Genomic DNA, 14,340 nt, shown 5'->3' on the forward strand with positions numbered 1-14,340 from the left:
CCCACCACTTAATATCAAGTTATGACTGATTTCTGTATGTTTTTGCATCATTGATACATTTTTGTTGTGAACTCTATATCGCTCCATATCAAAAGAAACACCTTGATTTTGAAATCTGAAATATCTTCCAATATATTCAATAAACTCATGTCTTTGCGTATGAAACCCCTCGTGAAATGGATGCTGACACATCTTGTGCTCATCCACTCCTCAGACTACTCCAATTCCTGTCCAGATTTGATAAATATGTTTATTTGCAAGCGGTACAAATAAATATCATACACAATGGAAAATGAGTGTGTTGAATACTGTCACATTTGACAAAGATCACATCACAGTTTACAAGAAATGACACATTTTCAATAATCACCTGAAAGCTATTTTCATCCGACAACGTCAACATTTTGATTTCAAAACTCTTAATCAAATAAATGTATAAAACAAATGAAAAGAACACAACAGATGCTTTGCGTTTCCCACATGAAACAGCAGATGTTATTGATGCTGAACTCACATTATGTCATAGTATGACATTAATTACGTTTGAAAGAGTTGAGCTCAAACCATGGAACAACAATTAATCCGGAAGAGAGAAGCTTTGTGTTTGTGAGAACCAATTAAAAAGTTAAGTCTTTTGAAGTTAATTGATAATTACTCAATGGTAAAGTAAAATGTTTTGGTTTTTTTACAGAGTCTTATAATATTAAACTCTGTAAAAATGAACAATGAACATGAACAACAACAAAGTGAAAACATACGTATCTCAAGAATGCCCACAACTGGAATAGCATCTTTTCAATAAAACAACATCAACAACAGTGTTTTAAAGTGATTACGTGCCACTGTGGAATTGGCTAGAGGTGACTTTTTTTCACTTTAACACCTTGATGATTATGAAGAAGAAAGAGAAAGAAATGATGAAAATAGAGCATTCCTTAAAGGTCCAGTGTGTAAGAATGAGTGACATTTAATGGCCAGACCACAAACTGGAATAAACACAGGGCTCACTATTCCTTTTCCCAAGCACTTGGGGAACTATGGTGGCCTTCACATTCTAGACTAGAACAACTGACTTTTTTAATTTGTAAGTAATTATGCACCTGTACAAATACACATAAAGGTAGTATATTACATTTCAGGTAATAGCATGTTACACATTGGACCTTTAAAATTGCACATGCACCGGATGAAACATAGTTTTTTGGTAAAAAAAAAAAAAAAAGGGGGGGGATGGATTGAATGAAATGATTATTACTAAAATAAGACCAACAGATACATTCAGTGTTTACATGCATATTAAAAGCCCAATTTTAGTCAGACTAAGACAATCATTTGGTTTCCTTAATGTCTTGTAAACATGTTAGTCTGACTGAATTCAAGGTTGTCTTAGTCAGACTAACATACCTGGACAATGTGATTCATAGTCCAATTACTTCTGCATTTATACGCTTAGTCAGATTGGAGTCAGACTGCACATGCACCAAGATGTACTCCACATTTGAATGGAAGTCAGTGCAATGTCCTTAGAAAAATAGCTATGCAAACTATGCAAATGTGTGTGTGTGTGTGTGTGTGTGTGTGTGTGTGTGTGCGTGTGCGTGTGTGTTTGACCCAGTAGTAGAAGGAGATGACATAAACTTTAGTACTGTTGCTGGAAAAGGTGAAGGCCCAGTCATGCAGAGTGACGCGGAGTCAGAGCACTGAGTGAGGACTGTGTTGGGTCAATCGTGAAAATAAAGGCAGTGGTCATACAGAGATGAGCTGATATGATACTCAGTATTGGTAGTGGTACGATACTGCATCAACACAAATGTACTGGTAGGTTAAAATGTGTAAAAATGACTATATTGGATTAATATCGCCAAGCTGTACTGATACTCAAAAAGAGTTTTCAGTTCATACTCAGTTCATTTAAAGTTCATGTACGTTCAGGCGCTAAATTATAACATAACAAACTGCTCTCTGTCGCAGACTCCCAGGTTAGCAATCAGCCTCAGGCTCAGTGTTCATGTTCAGTGTGTTTTGATGCATGCGCTCCAGTATCCGATGTATGCTACAGAAGCTGGGTCTGTCTGGTGGGAGCGTGCTCCAGCAAAGCCTCATCAGATTGTACAGCTCCAGAGGACAGTTCTCCGGAGAGGAGAGGATGTGACCGTCCCTGACGTAGTAAATGACCTCCTCGTGACCCATACCGTAGTACGGCTGCATGCCATGTGAGAAGATCTCCCATAGCACCACGCCATATGCCCACACGTCTGACTCAGTGGTGTAGCGGTTGTAGAAAATAGACTCTGGGGGCATCCAGCGAATGGGGATGGCGTCATTCTCATTGGCCTTGTAGTAATCGGCCGAGTAGATGTTTCTGGAGAGGCCGAAGTCGGCGATCTTTACCACCATCTCCTCGCCAACCAGGCAGTTCCGGGTTGCGAGGTCACGGTGCACAAACTTGCGCTCGGACAAGTAGGCCATGCCCGCAGCGATCTGCTTGGAAATGGACAACAGCTGAGTGCAGCAGAGAGACCCCGCCTCCACCTCAGAGGATAAACTGTGACCTGATAGGCTGGCGCAGCTCAGCGTGTGCACCGAGTGGTCCGGAGAGCGACGGCGCAGGAACTCGTTGAGGTCGCCGTGGGCCATGTACTCGAACATCAGACACATCGGTTTACCCACAGCACACACACCTGGGGGAGAGTGAATACAGATGTTTACATTTTAAAATATATACGCGTAGTTGTGCCTACAGACTGTACATAAAAATGGACGTTGTCACCATGGAAGCATGAGGAATTAGCAGTTAGCGATAAAGAACTCAATTTGAATGGTCTATGGGAAAATGAGCTTCTACCTTACTTGATTATAACTTTATTGAACATTTTGCTGAAAAGTTAATCACTAGTTTCAGGTCTTCTTCAAGCAGGGGCGGACGGTGTATAGGGACGATTTGGCCGACGCCCTACCAACTAGGATGAGAAAGAAAATGTTTTATCCTCAGCAATTCCAAAGATCCTTAGTACTAATATTCCTTTCAGCCGTCTCTACCAGCAAAGGTAGTTATTATCAGTGTTCTAGACATATTATCTGTCATTGTCCAATCAGAATCGTCAGATTCAAGTCACGTTTAATGATTCCGCCTCTTCTGGGGCGATTTGATAGACGTGGAGAATCACCCGAAAATTCTCCCATTGACTCAAAGTTTTCAAAAAACATACCAATGCATTGTTAATGACGATTTATGTGCATGCACTAACATGCATGCACATAAATAATGTGCTAAGAAAGGAATTGTGCCACAGGACGACGGCTGCATCATTGACCACCTGCTGGCAGTTATCAGGAAAGGGTTCAGCCTCAGAAAGACCAGGCCAAGGTGCGATTAGGAAAGCCTCCCTTCTCGTGAAATGGCCTTCATCTGCAGCTCCCAGCTCCTGAGACACATAACTGTGAGCTGCCTTTCTGGCATTTTGTGTCCAAACTTTTTTTTAATAAAACTTAAAGTGTAAATATAATAAACTAGTGATCAAAACAACTCAACTTTGGCACATCAACATTTATATAAATTTTGCGGGCATTTAGCCTTAGTCAAGAACAAAAATTCACCAAATTACTTGGCGAGACCAATAATTCACTCTTCTACATATCTGACTTACGTGTCAGCTGCAACATTAAACTGGTTTTCATATGATGGCTTATTAATGTATGAGTGATAAAACACAATAAAACCCTGGTCTTACAACTACAAAAAAGAACATGATGATGATGAAAATAGCACATATGCATGGACACCAGTGGGATTGACATTGGTATTGTCCACGTACCTGGATGCAGGTGGCGACTGTGAACTTTTGTTTGGAAAAATCTTTAAAAAAAAATCTTAAAGGTCCCATATTATACCCTATTAACCCAAGTTAAACTAGGTCCTGGTGGCCTAATGAACATGTCTGTGTCATGCTTTAGTCAAAATATCATAAGGATGAAGCACAATAGCAGTTCAATAACCCTGCCAAAACAGTCTTTTTCAGAACGCTCGGTTTTGTGCCTGGTCATTTACATGACCAGGAATGAGACCCAGGTAAACACACATCCACTGCTTCCAGGGGAGTGTCGATCTAACTTAAGGCCACATTATACTTCTCAGACTGCGTAATGCGTTATCCGTCTGCGTCACCACGTAGACCACTCGAGCCTTTATACTTCTGCGTCGTGGTGACGGATAGGCGCTGCAATTTACCGCCCGATCAGTAGGGGTCGCTGCGCAAGGTTGTTGTGCTTTTGGCTACAGTGAGCAATGGCGTCCGAGGGAGAAAGACTGTTTGTCACTTTTCTGTGTCCCGGAACGCAGTTTTAAGATAATTTGAGGCGAGAAATTGGCCATTTAGAGTCTAAACATGTGGTTTGTGTGTGTTAAGATATGACGTATTTATAGTTCGGCAGCGACGAAGTCGGCGGTCTTCAGCTCCGCCCTCTGTGGACGCTCGCTGCTCACTGTGAGCTGGCACAGAGCAGCTTCGCTCGGCCTGTCCTGAGGACCAATCGCAGCTCTTGCCGACTCCGTTGTCCCTTGACGGAGTGACGGACACTTAAAAAATATTCCGTGCACCCGGAGACGACGCAGAGGCTCTTCGACAGGTTCTGCATCGACGCAGAGGACTCTGCGTAGCCTACGCAGAGCACTTTACGCAGGAGTATAAATTGGGCTTTACTTACTATCCACAGCCATACTGTCACCACTTATCACCTATTGTCATGCACCGTCGTCACAACACCTGCTCCATATACCCCATAGTAATGTCCGTTTACCCGTTGTTACTGAGTTTCACCGTAATGCATAGAGTGACCACGATTTTGGCTTCTCGCGATCATAAAAACATTAAAATCAAGAAAAACTATTAATGCGCCGCACGGCGTGTATGTAAATTCCCATGCTAGAAAAAGACCTTGTATGCACGGCTCCGACTGACGTGTGTGGATCAACAACACGAGGAGAGAACGTGGAAACACGACAGAAAGACAGCCTTTCGTTGAGAAGAAATGTAGGACAACATCTACATCTTTCTGCAGTGCTTTCAAACGCGTGCTCCTCATATTATTGATCCACACATGTCACTCGCTAACTGCAGGCACGTGACTGGTGCGTTCAAGGTGTCCCTCCAGAATAGGAATTTACACACACGATCAACAACAAAGGGCTTGTGAAGCTTGTGGGGAACTACGGTGGAGCTCTGCCTGGCGGGGTGCCAACATTCACGGTGAAATGTGTTGCTATGTCGTCATTCCGAGGGAGGTTAAAACATTGCGTGTTTTATCGCCTATACTTACACAAAGTGGAACCACTAAAACATGACTGAGTCTTGTTTTTTCACATTTTGGGGACTGGTATGGCCCACTGAGTCCCAAATATAAGTACTAAAAGATTAAAAAGTTGATTTTGCACAATAGGGGACCTTTAAGGCTTCAGAATGGAACTGCTTTGTAATCAGAAGGCTACGTCCATTTTTTCTATCGTTATGCCTTTGTTAATCCCACAGAGACGTTTGAGAGAAAACCCCAAAATCTTCCTGAAATAAGTGTGTTTCTTTCTTCTGCAGCGTATACTATAATGAGTTAATTCACTTTAAAACGTAGGTATATATATATATATATATATACATACATACTCAGCCGAGACATAAACACAGACGATCCCATCGTTGATGTGTACAAGGTCAAAAATAAATTCTCGCTGTGGGAATATACAGTCTCACATTAGTGTGATGTAAACTTACAAACTATGGTATAGTGTTCCTCTGAGGCTTCATATAGATAATTACAGCCAATTTCGGAAATTGTAAGTCTTATGGTTACAGTGTGGTAATAGTTGTTTATTCATTCATTAATTAATTCAGTCTCTAATCCAGCCCGTCGGAGCGTAAACACACAGAGACAAACAACCATTCACAGTCTCAGTCAGAGTCTCCGGTAAATTTAACCCAAATCTGTATGTTTTTGAAACTACTGGTACTGGGAATCAAACGGTCAACCATTTGCTGTGGGCCACCAGGACTGACCACTGAAGCACCGTGCGAAGAAAAAAAAACCCTCCTTTAGGTTTTATGAATACCTGAAATACTGTCTGTAATGTGGGAAAAGAAATATGTTGACATGACAGGGAAGTTGTTGATCCACGTAACCTGCTTTTCACAAGCGTATCATGGAGTCCAAAATTCCACAGAACTGTGAAAAATATTGAACAAACTCACCAGACTTTGCCAACAAGTACAGAAATACCCCACAGGAGCCAGACAGTAGTTTCAGTTTCTGTTTCCACAGCCAGCAGTTTAAGACATGGCCCGGCTTGTGTGTGTTTTTTTCCACTTTAGCGCATGACTTGTACACTTTGTGGTCAGCGCTGCTGCTGCTGCTGCAGCCGACTGAGTCATATTGGCCACAAAGTCATATATTTGATTGGTTGCAATTCAGTTTCTGTGTGAACCATAATTCGGAGCCTCGCTCGCTGGTCCACGCCAGTCAGTCACTCACTCACTACGACCTCACAGAGGCAACTCCAACGCGTGGAAATGTACTTTTAATTTCTCAAGGGACGTTTGAGTTTTAAATATGCCAGGCTGAATTTTGTTAAATGTTTATTATGTGATGTACGATATAACAAGAACAAAGTTTTACTAACTGTTTATGTTCTATACATATATACATGTAGTAGAACAGTATTATGACATCGCGTACCACTGGTGGTACACGTACCATATATTGAGAACCATGGGTGTGTAGAGTATGGTTTGAATATTTGACTCTTCACAAAACATCACACGGCTTCAAACAGACAGCTGGAACAAATAAATTACACATCTGCCCCCTTTTTTATGACTAAAGCAGAAACAATGGATTTTCAAATTTGGTAATAGTGGAATCGCTAGGGTTTTTTTTTTCTTTGATTTGTTTTTTGACTTCCATCCAAATGAGACTTATTATTTAGTTTGTGTGTGCATGAATCTGTAATTTGATACTAGCAAAATGTATCTACAGAACACAGAGGTCCCGACCTGCATGAGCAGCAAAGTCATGACGTACAGTCACATGGTTTGTCCAAATGTAACAAATGCAGGCTACTTATGATGCATGTATTGGTTTTAGCACATGTGTATTTTTAATTCAAAGGGTAATAAGGGTTAAGTAAATAATCCAATTAACTCTCGTTTCATGTGTTTCTACAGTTGTTTGAATATGAACCATAACAATATTATTCAACTACTGGGGCTGAAACCAAAGTAAACCAACGTCTTTGAACGCAGCTTTGTTTACTCGCTGTGTGTGTGTGTGTGTGTGTGTGTGGGGGGGGGGGGGGGTGTGTGTGTGTCATCTCCCTAATCGTCTTCCTGGGAATACAATAAATTTGGATGTGAGCTGTTTGTATTGGATCAGATAATGGTGCATTAGTGGAGATAAAACATTAATAGAGAACATTTGTTTCACTCTCGGTCAACAAAGCCACGTTAGTTGTCAAGCAACACTTATTTACTGGCAACCAGTGACGTCTGGGACTTTAGTGGTTTCAAAGTAGAGTGAAAAAAGAAAAAAACGTAAGATCTGAGCAGAAAGACTTCATTCAGTGTGTGTGGGAATGTGGACATGGATTTACAAAGAAAAGCACAGATTTTTGACTAATGACTTAAAGGAGATAGAGTTGTAAAGAGTGTATATTTTGTGACTTTGATTTGTATTTCTTTGATAACTTTGATTTTAACCCTTAGACCACATAGCATTTAGGCTGCTCTTTTCACACACACACACACACCCCCCCACACACACACACACACACTTTTCTTGTACTTGCGGCATACTGAGGACCAGCATTTCCACTTTATAAATCAACACAATATCTACTTCATGAATGACATCTATAAAGAACTACTGGGTGCAGTACCATAAAATGTCTGCAGGTGGAACCAGGTTTTTGTACCAAATTGAGGACCTCTGTTAAAAACATATCATGTATATCATGTTTACAATCTAAGGAAGTGATTTCAATGAAAACAAAGTGAGGACCGGCCAAAATGTCCTCACTTCGTAAAAATGACCTCACTTTGCTGGTTAAAAACCCTCACTGGTCTTCAGTATGCCGCAAGTACAAGAACACACACACACACACACATTCTTGTACTTGCTGCATACTGAGGACCAGGTAGAAGTGCTGATAAACTAAGGACCAGAATTTCCACTTTATAAATAACACCATTACAAACATCTATAAAGATCTACTGGGCACAGTACCATAAAATGTCTGCAGGTGGAGCCCCAGAGCAAAAAGTGTGTGAAACACCGGGACTGGAAAACGGGTTTTTGTTACCAAATATAGGCCCTAAAAACAGAGTATAGCATGTTTACAACATAAGGGAGTGATTTCAATGAAAAAAAAGTGAGGACCGGCCAAAATGTCCTCACTTCGTAAAAATTACCTCACTTTGTTTGTTAAAAACGCGCACTTGTCCTCAGAATGCTGCAAGTACAAGAACACACGCACACAAAGGCACTGACCCAGGAGCCGCACGATGTTGGGATGGTCAAACTCGGCCATGAGTGCTGCCTCCCTCTGGAAGTCGTTCTGCATGTCGGCTGAAGCTTCCTCCTTCAGCATCTTCACAGCCACCATCGTGAACGTGTCCTTTGACAACAGACCTGGCGCTCTGTAACAAACAAACACTACACATTAATGTTCCAGCACAGGCTTATTATATACATATGTAAAGTCACAATACAACAAATTTTGTCATTGTAGGGTCACATTTAGAAGGGTTTATTGGTAGAACATGAATGTATTACCATTAAATATGTATGTAAAAGTGTATAAAAGCCTCAGAATAAACTCTTTATATATACTTTTGGAAGCAGACGAGTTCACTAGACTAGAGAAGAACAACAACATCCTTCGCTGGAATGCGAAGGCCACTGTATTTTCCCGATGAGCTGATTTGAATGAGTCCTTTGAGTCCAAGCAACGAAGCAGTGGCCAGCACAAGCTACAACTGTGTTATTGCAGGAGGGGGAACACACACACACACACACACACACACACACACACACACACACACACACACACACACACACACACACACACACACACACACACTCACTCGCACACATACACACTTCCTGTGTGTGTGCTTATCACAGGAGCAAAGTCAACATGATGTTTCTTAGATTAGAGTTTTACAGCGGAACTCGACCTCTGTTTTTTTAGTGTGTATCTGCGTCACTACCTTTTTTAAGAAGCCCTGAAGGTTCGAAACAAACAGTTCAGCCATTGCTGAGAACGCTGTGTTTTATTGTAATCTCGGGGATCAACGAGATCTCTGAAAATCCCGTAATAGTTACGTAAACATCGGTTCTCCTGAACAGCAGATCGTCCTGCTCCGGGCACTCGTCCGGGCACATCCGGTTGCGTACATTGAACCGCAGTAGAAGAATAACGTCCGTTGTGGAGGTGTTTCACGAGCGACAGTGTCTTCTGACTCTGGGTCTTAAACACTGTTAAAACAATGTTTTGATAATGAGGAGCAGTGCATCCACCGTTCCAGAGGGGGGAGCTGTGCTTCTGAGAGCGGGTGTGCTGAATAGTACTGGCCAATCACAAGCCTCTGTCTTCTGGGGGTGAAAGTTCACTCTGAAATAGCACTGCCTTAAGCAGATCATTCTGTTTCCCTTTCTGTAATGACTAATTATACCATTCCAGAGGACATTTTAATTTTTATGGTTTAAGCGTGACTGCAATGTCTCCCAACAAAATACAACCTCGCAATATGGTACCCGTCAAAACACAACCCATATTGCATGTTCCATCAAAATCAACAGGAGAACGAAACAGTTTGGTTGACCTGGTTACAAAAGACCTGGGAAAAATAAATCAAGGACATGACTGTAAGATCTTTAAGCATACTGCTGTTGAAATGAATTGGTTCCATCACAATGTAAATGACAATGACTATTTTAAAAACATAGCAAACACCCCTGACATTGTAATTGTAAATGAAACTCTGAAAAATGTCGTCATTATTGAGGTGGGCTGTAGTTTTGATTTGTATATGGACACCTGCTACTACTCTAAGCTACTGAAATACCAGCCACTGCTGAGTCGTATATGTCAACTAGGTTACCAATGTAAACTTATATCTTTAATCTTTGGAAGCTTAGGTCATATCCACAAAAATGTGGTGAGAGGACTGCGGTTGGGTGGGTTACATAAGAAAGAAGCCAAAAGATTGGCAAAATTTTGCTCTGTGTCAGCCACCATAGGTAGTATGCGAATCTGGAGACTTTGTTTACCCTTAAGTGTTTGGTGTAATATTTTAACTTATCATGTTGGTCTTGTAACGGCATGTTGCTTTATTAACCTGAGACTTTGTCAATATTTCTTCCCAAAATGTTTGGATCTTGTTCTCCTTTATGCAAAATTTGGATCCAAATAAAAGCATTTAAATGTGTGTGTGTGTGTGTGTGTGTGTGTGAGAGCATGACCTTTCAAGTACATTGTTGTCTGTGCATATACACTATATTCCTTTACTATTATGCTTACAACAAACACGTTTCCCTGTTTACAACCACAAAATGCAGGAATGAGAGTGTATGTGTGATTAAAGCTAACATATGTCTGTTCTGTTCTCAGGAGTGTCAGTACACTGACAGATTCCAGTTTCCACTGAGGGATTATCAGCTGGACAGAAGGACATCTCCTGTTTGGCTTCACACCAGCAGCACTACTGTTCAAATGCCACAAGCAGTTACTGCACTGCTGTGGGTCGACAATCATTCATTTGTAGGTATTTTAAATGTATTTTATTGTCTGGTTGTGAGCTTACATGTCTTTTTATTTATACTTATGTACAGCAATATGGTCCAATGTGGTCTGCTTTTTTTGTGACACTTCTTTTGTAAAAAAGGTATGTTTTTCTTGTTTTGGACAGAGACAAGTCACCAATAGGTCCTTAAAACAGTGTGACTGCTCAAATAATAAGTGTAAAATATACATTTCTGATTGATACTGTTCAAATGACACGAGTTGTTACTGCACTCAACTTTTATATGTATTTTATTGTTTCGTGTGAGCTTGTATGTCTTTTTATTTATTATTCTGTACAGCACTTTGGTCCAATGTGGTTGTTTGAAAGTGATTTACAAATAAAGTTGGACTGGATTCAGTGTCTGTGTAATGTCATATGGTATATACATCAGTATAATTGTTTTTCCTGAATCACTGGTTTAAAGTGAATTTGTGTACAAAAACCCACAGTCAGTGGCAAAAATATTACTTTTGTATTACTTCCTCTGTGGCAACTGTGTGTTTTTCTTGTTTTAGACACAAATTACGGTCATTATATCAGTGTGACTGCTCAAAGTGTCAACAATCGACATAGGAATTTCTGTTTTTAAGACATTGTGAGGTCACAGTATGAAAATCACAGGTGTAAATAATGAAATCAAAATCTATTTCGGTTTCTCATTTCCAGGCTACATGCTGAGTCACTGTCACATGACCTGAGCACAGTCATAGTTATAGAGTAATCACTAACACCTGTGCTTCTGCGCCTGAAACAAGTCAAAATGGCAGCTCCTCTGACTATAAAAATACAGCAGATCAGAGCCATCACTCACATGCATGAAAGCGGAAAAACTACAGAAAACTATTCAAGCCTGTGACGGAGGAAGATTTATTCTTTGTTTTATGTGAACCTGTCTGCGATGGCGACCTCTGTGGTATTCAGTCTTATCAAAGAGATTAGTTCTCGCTGAGAACAGGGTGAGAGTGCAGTGTAAGCGACACCAAGCTCTCCCCGTGACTCTGTGAATGACGCAGCACATCTCACACAAAGACTGCTGGCCTTGTTTGGCCATGGTACTCCCTGAAGATGTGACCCTATCTGCCATCCTGTGGTTGACGGCTCTTTTGAATGTTTGAACCAAGGCTTCTCTAAAGAACTGGATCTCACCTGGCTTGGAAAACCCGTCCAAAGGCTCCCTCTCCGATGTCCCTCACATACTGGATATTGTTCCGTGGGTACTCGAGGGCCAGAATCTTTGAGTTCAGCAGCAGGGGAACCCTCTGGTACATGGGGTTGGGGTGGAGTCGGTCCAGCAGGAGCTCTGATGGCAGAGTGCTAATTGTTGGCGTCTCCATCGCTCTGTGGACAAAAAAAAAAAAGACAATGAGAGATGAAAAGAATGGAAAGACAAACACAGAGCTGTAAGAGTTGTCCCTCCTTTACCTCTTTCGGTTCCTCCACTGCTTCCTCTGTCTGCGGCAGGCGAGAGCACCAATGAGGAGGAGGACTGCTGCCGCGATCGCAGACAGAGCGATGATGATGACGGACATGGAGTAAGCTGGAGATGATGATGATATGGTGGTGATGGGAGGGAGTTGAGGGGTCTGGCGAGGGCCCGCTGACTCTGGCTTAACCACTGACAAAACAAAGTCACATAAAGTTACCACCATGGGTGATGTGCTCTGAGCATGAGCTTTTGTCCAGGGGGCTTATGAGGGTTGTACCACCTTCTCTTACAATTATCTAGATCCAGGCTCAAAAAACAAAGGGGATCGTCACTTTTCTTCACTTTCTGATGATGTTTTACTGTTTATCTTGAGTCATATTTATTTTGGAAAGCATCTTTTATTTAGAAAATCAAATATGATATTAGTAAATTTCGTATTATATGTGTTATCACTGACCTGGCTGTTAATACCCAGCAGTTTGGTGACAGTTTTATTATTTTAATTATTTTGGTTTACTTTTATTCTTGAGTGTTTTTAATTGGTATTTCCATGCTTTGGTTTATGTTTCATTAATTAGTTTTTATACCGTGTGCTTTTAATGCTGTTTGTCTGTCATGCTTTTATTTTGTAAAACACTTAAAGGGCTATAGAAATAAAGTACATGACATTACGTTAGTCTGTGTTGTTACTTTTTTCATTGTTTTGGCCTCCATTTTGTAGGCGCTGTGCTGGTTCTGCTGGAACCTGAAGAACGTTAGGGTTGCCAGTTTTGTGTGACTAAACCACCCAAAAGGTCATTTAAAATACAACAACTCAATGTTCCTCTGTTGTTCTATTTCATCCTTACTGACCGCCAGAGGCGGTGCTTAAAGCACTGGATATCTCCACCTCGCGCATGCGCATTTCGAGTACCTAATATCAACATAGTCACTTGTGACCCTCCCCGTGACACCGGGAAGGCTATAACTTCCGGTGTCATCGGAGGCTCAGTTCCCTTTAATCTTCTCGCTGCGCATGTACCGTCTTGCACTTTGTGCTGAGAAAAAAAAGGAAAACTTCGTTTACAGCTGGCCGCGTGCAGCTTCGCGACGACAGTCGGAGCCGCGGGGAACCCGTCCTCCAGAGGCTGTGGCCAGCTGATCATCTGAAACCTGACGACAGAAGAGAGTAGCAGGTCTGTGTCGGTGTTTGTTGGCGAAGGCAGCGTGTTCGCGCCCTCTCCCAGCGTTCGCTGTCCTCATTGCTCTCAATGTTTGGGTTATCGAGTTGGTGTGTTAGCCGTTAGCTTGCTCGGTTCTAAAACACCGCTCTGTGTATCTTACTGGGACGGTAGTGTTCTCGCTCCCGCCTCCAGTAACGCTATCATTTATTGTTTCTATTGGCAGCAGCGCTCACGCTCGGCCTGATTGATATGCTTTATCGCCGTAGTTATTGGTGACGGCGGTGTATTCGCTCGCCCGCTCCCAGCGCTCATAGCATTTTGATTTTGCGTTAGCGGTTTAATACTACCGCTTCAATTATTTAATTGGTCTTTACCTTACCGGTGATAGTAGTGTTTTCGCTCCCGCTCCCGGTAACGCTATAATTTGTTATTTCTGCTGGCGGCAGCGTTTGCGCTCCGCCTGTTTCTATACTTTGTCACCTCCGATTGCTGGTGAGGGCAGTGTGTTCGCTCCCGCTCCCAGCGCTTGTAGCGTTATTGATTTTGCAGAAGATTAGCGGTTTAAGACTACCGCTTTGATTATTTATTTGTCTGTACCTTACCGGTGATAGTAGTGTTTTCGCTCCCGCTCCCGGTAACGCTATAATCTGTCATTTCTGTTTGCGGCAGCGTGTGCGCTCCGCCTGTTTACTGTACTTGTCACCTCCGATTGCTGGTGAAGGCAGTGTGTTCGCTCCCGCTCCCAGTACTCGTTGCAGATATTGATTTGCGTTAGCGGTGCTAGGCTACCGCGTTATTTATTTATTTGACCATACCGGTGACGGTAGTGTTTTCGTTCCCGCTCCCGGTAACGCTATAACCTGGTTATATTCTGTTGGCGACAGCGTTTGCGTGTAGGCAGTGTGTTCGCTCCCATTCCCAG

The 14,340-nt window shown here is 41.9% G+C and overlaps 1 protein-coding gene across 1 annotated transcript in view; it reads right to left on the reverse strand.

Annotated features, from left to right (window-relative positions):
* Positions 1-312: 312 nt before the first annotated feature.
* musk (muscle, skeletal, receptor tyrosine kinase) overlaps positions 313-14,340 on the reverse strand; it is a 129,233-nt gene continuing 115,205 nt past the window's right edge. Inside the window, exons 14-17 of the mRNA XM_083902550.1 lie at positions 12,252-12,444; positions 11,976-12,167; positions 8,530-8,678; positions 313-2,681 (exon numbers count right to left, since the gene is read on the reverse strand). Of these exons, the coding sequence (XP_083758676.1) occupies positions 1,981-2,681; positions 8,530-8,678; positions 11,976-12,167; positions 12,252-12,444 (1,235 nt within the window). The 3' untranslated portion in view covers positions 313-1,980. The remainder of the gene's footprint in view (positions 2,682-8,529; positions 8,679-11,975; positions 12,168-12,251; positions 12,445-14,340) is intronic.

This window comes from Microchirus variegatus (genome assembly GCF_963457635.1).
Source record: "Microchirus variegatus genome assembly, chromosome: 16".
NCBI lineage: Eukaryota > Metazoa > Chordata > Actinopteri > Pleuronectiformes > Soleidae > Microchirus > Microchirus variegatus.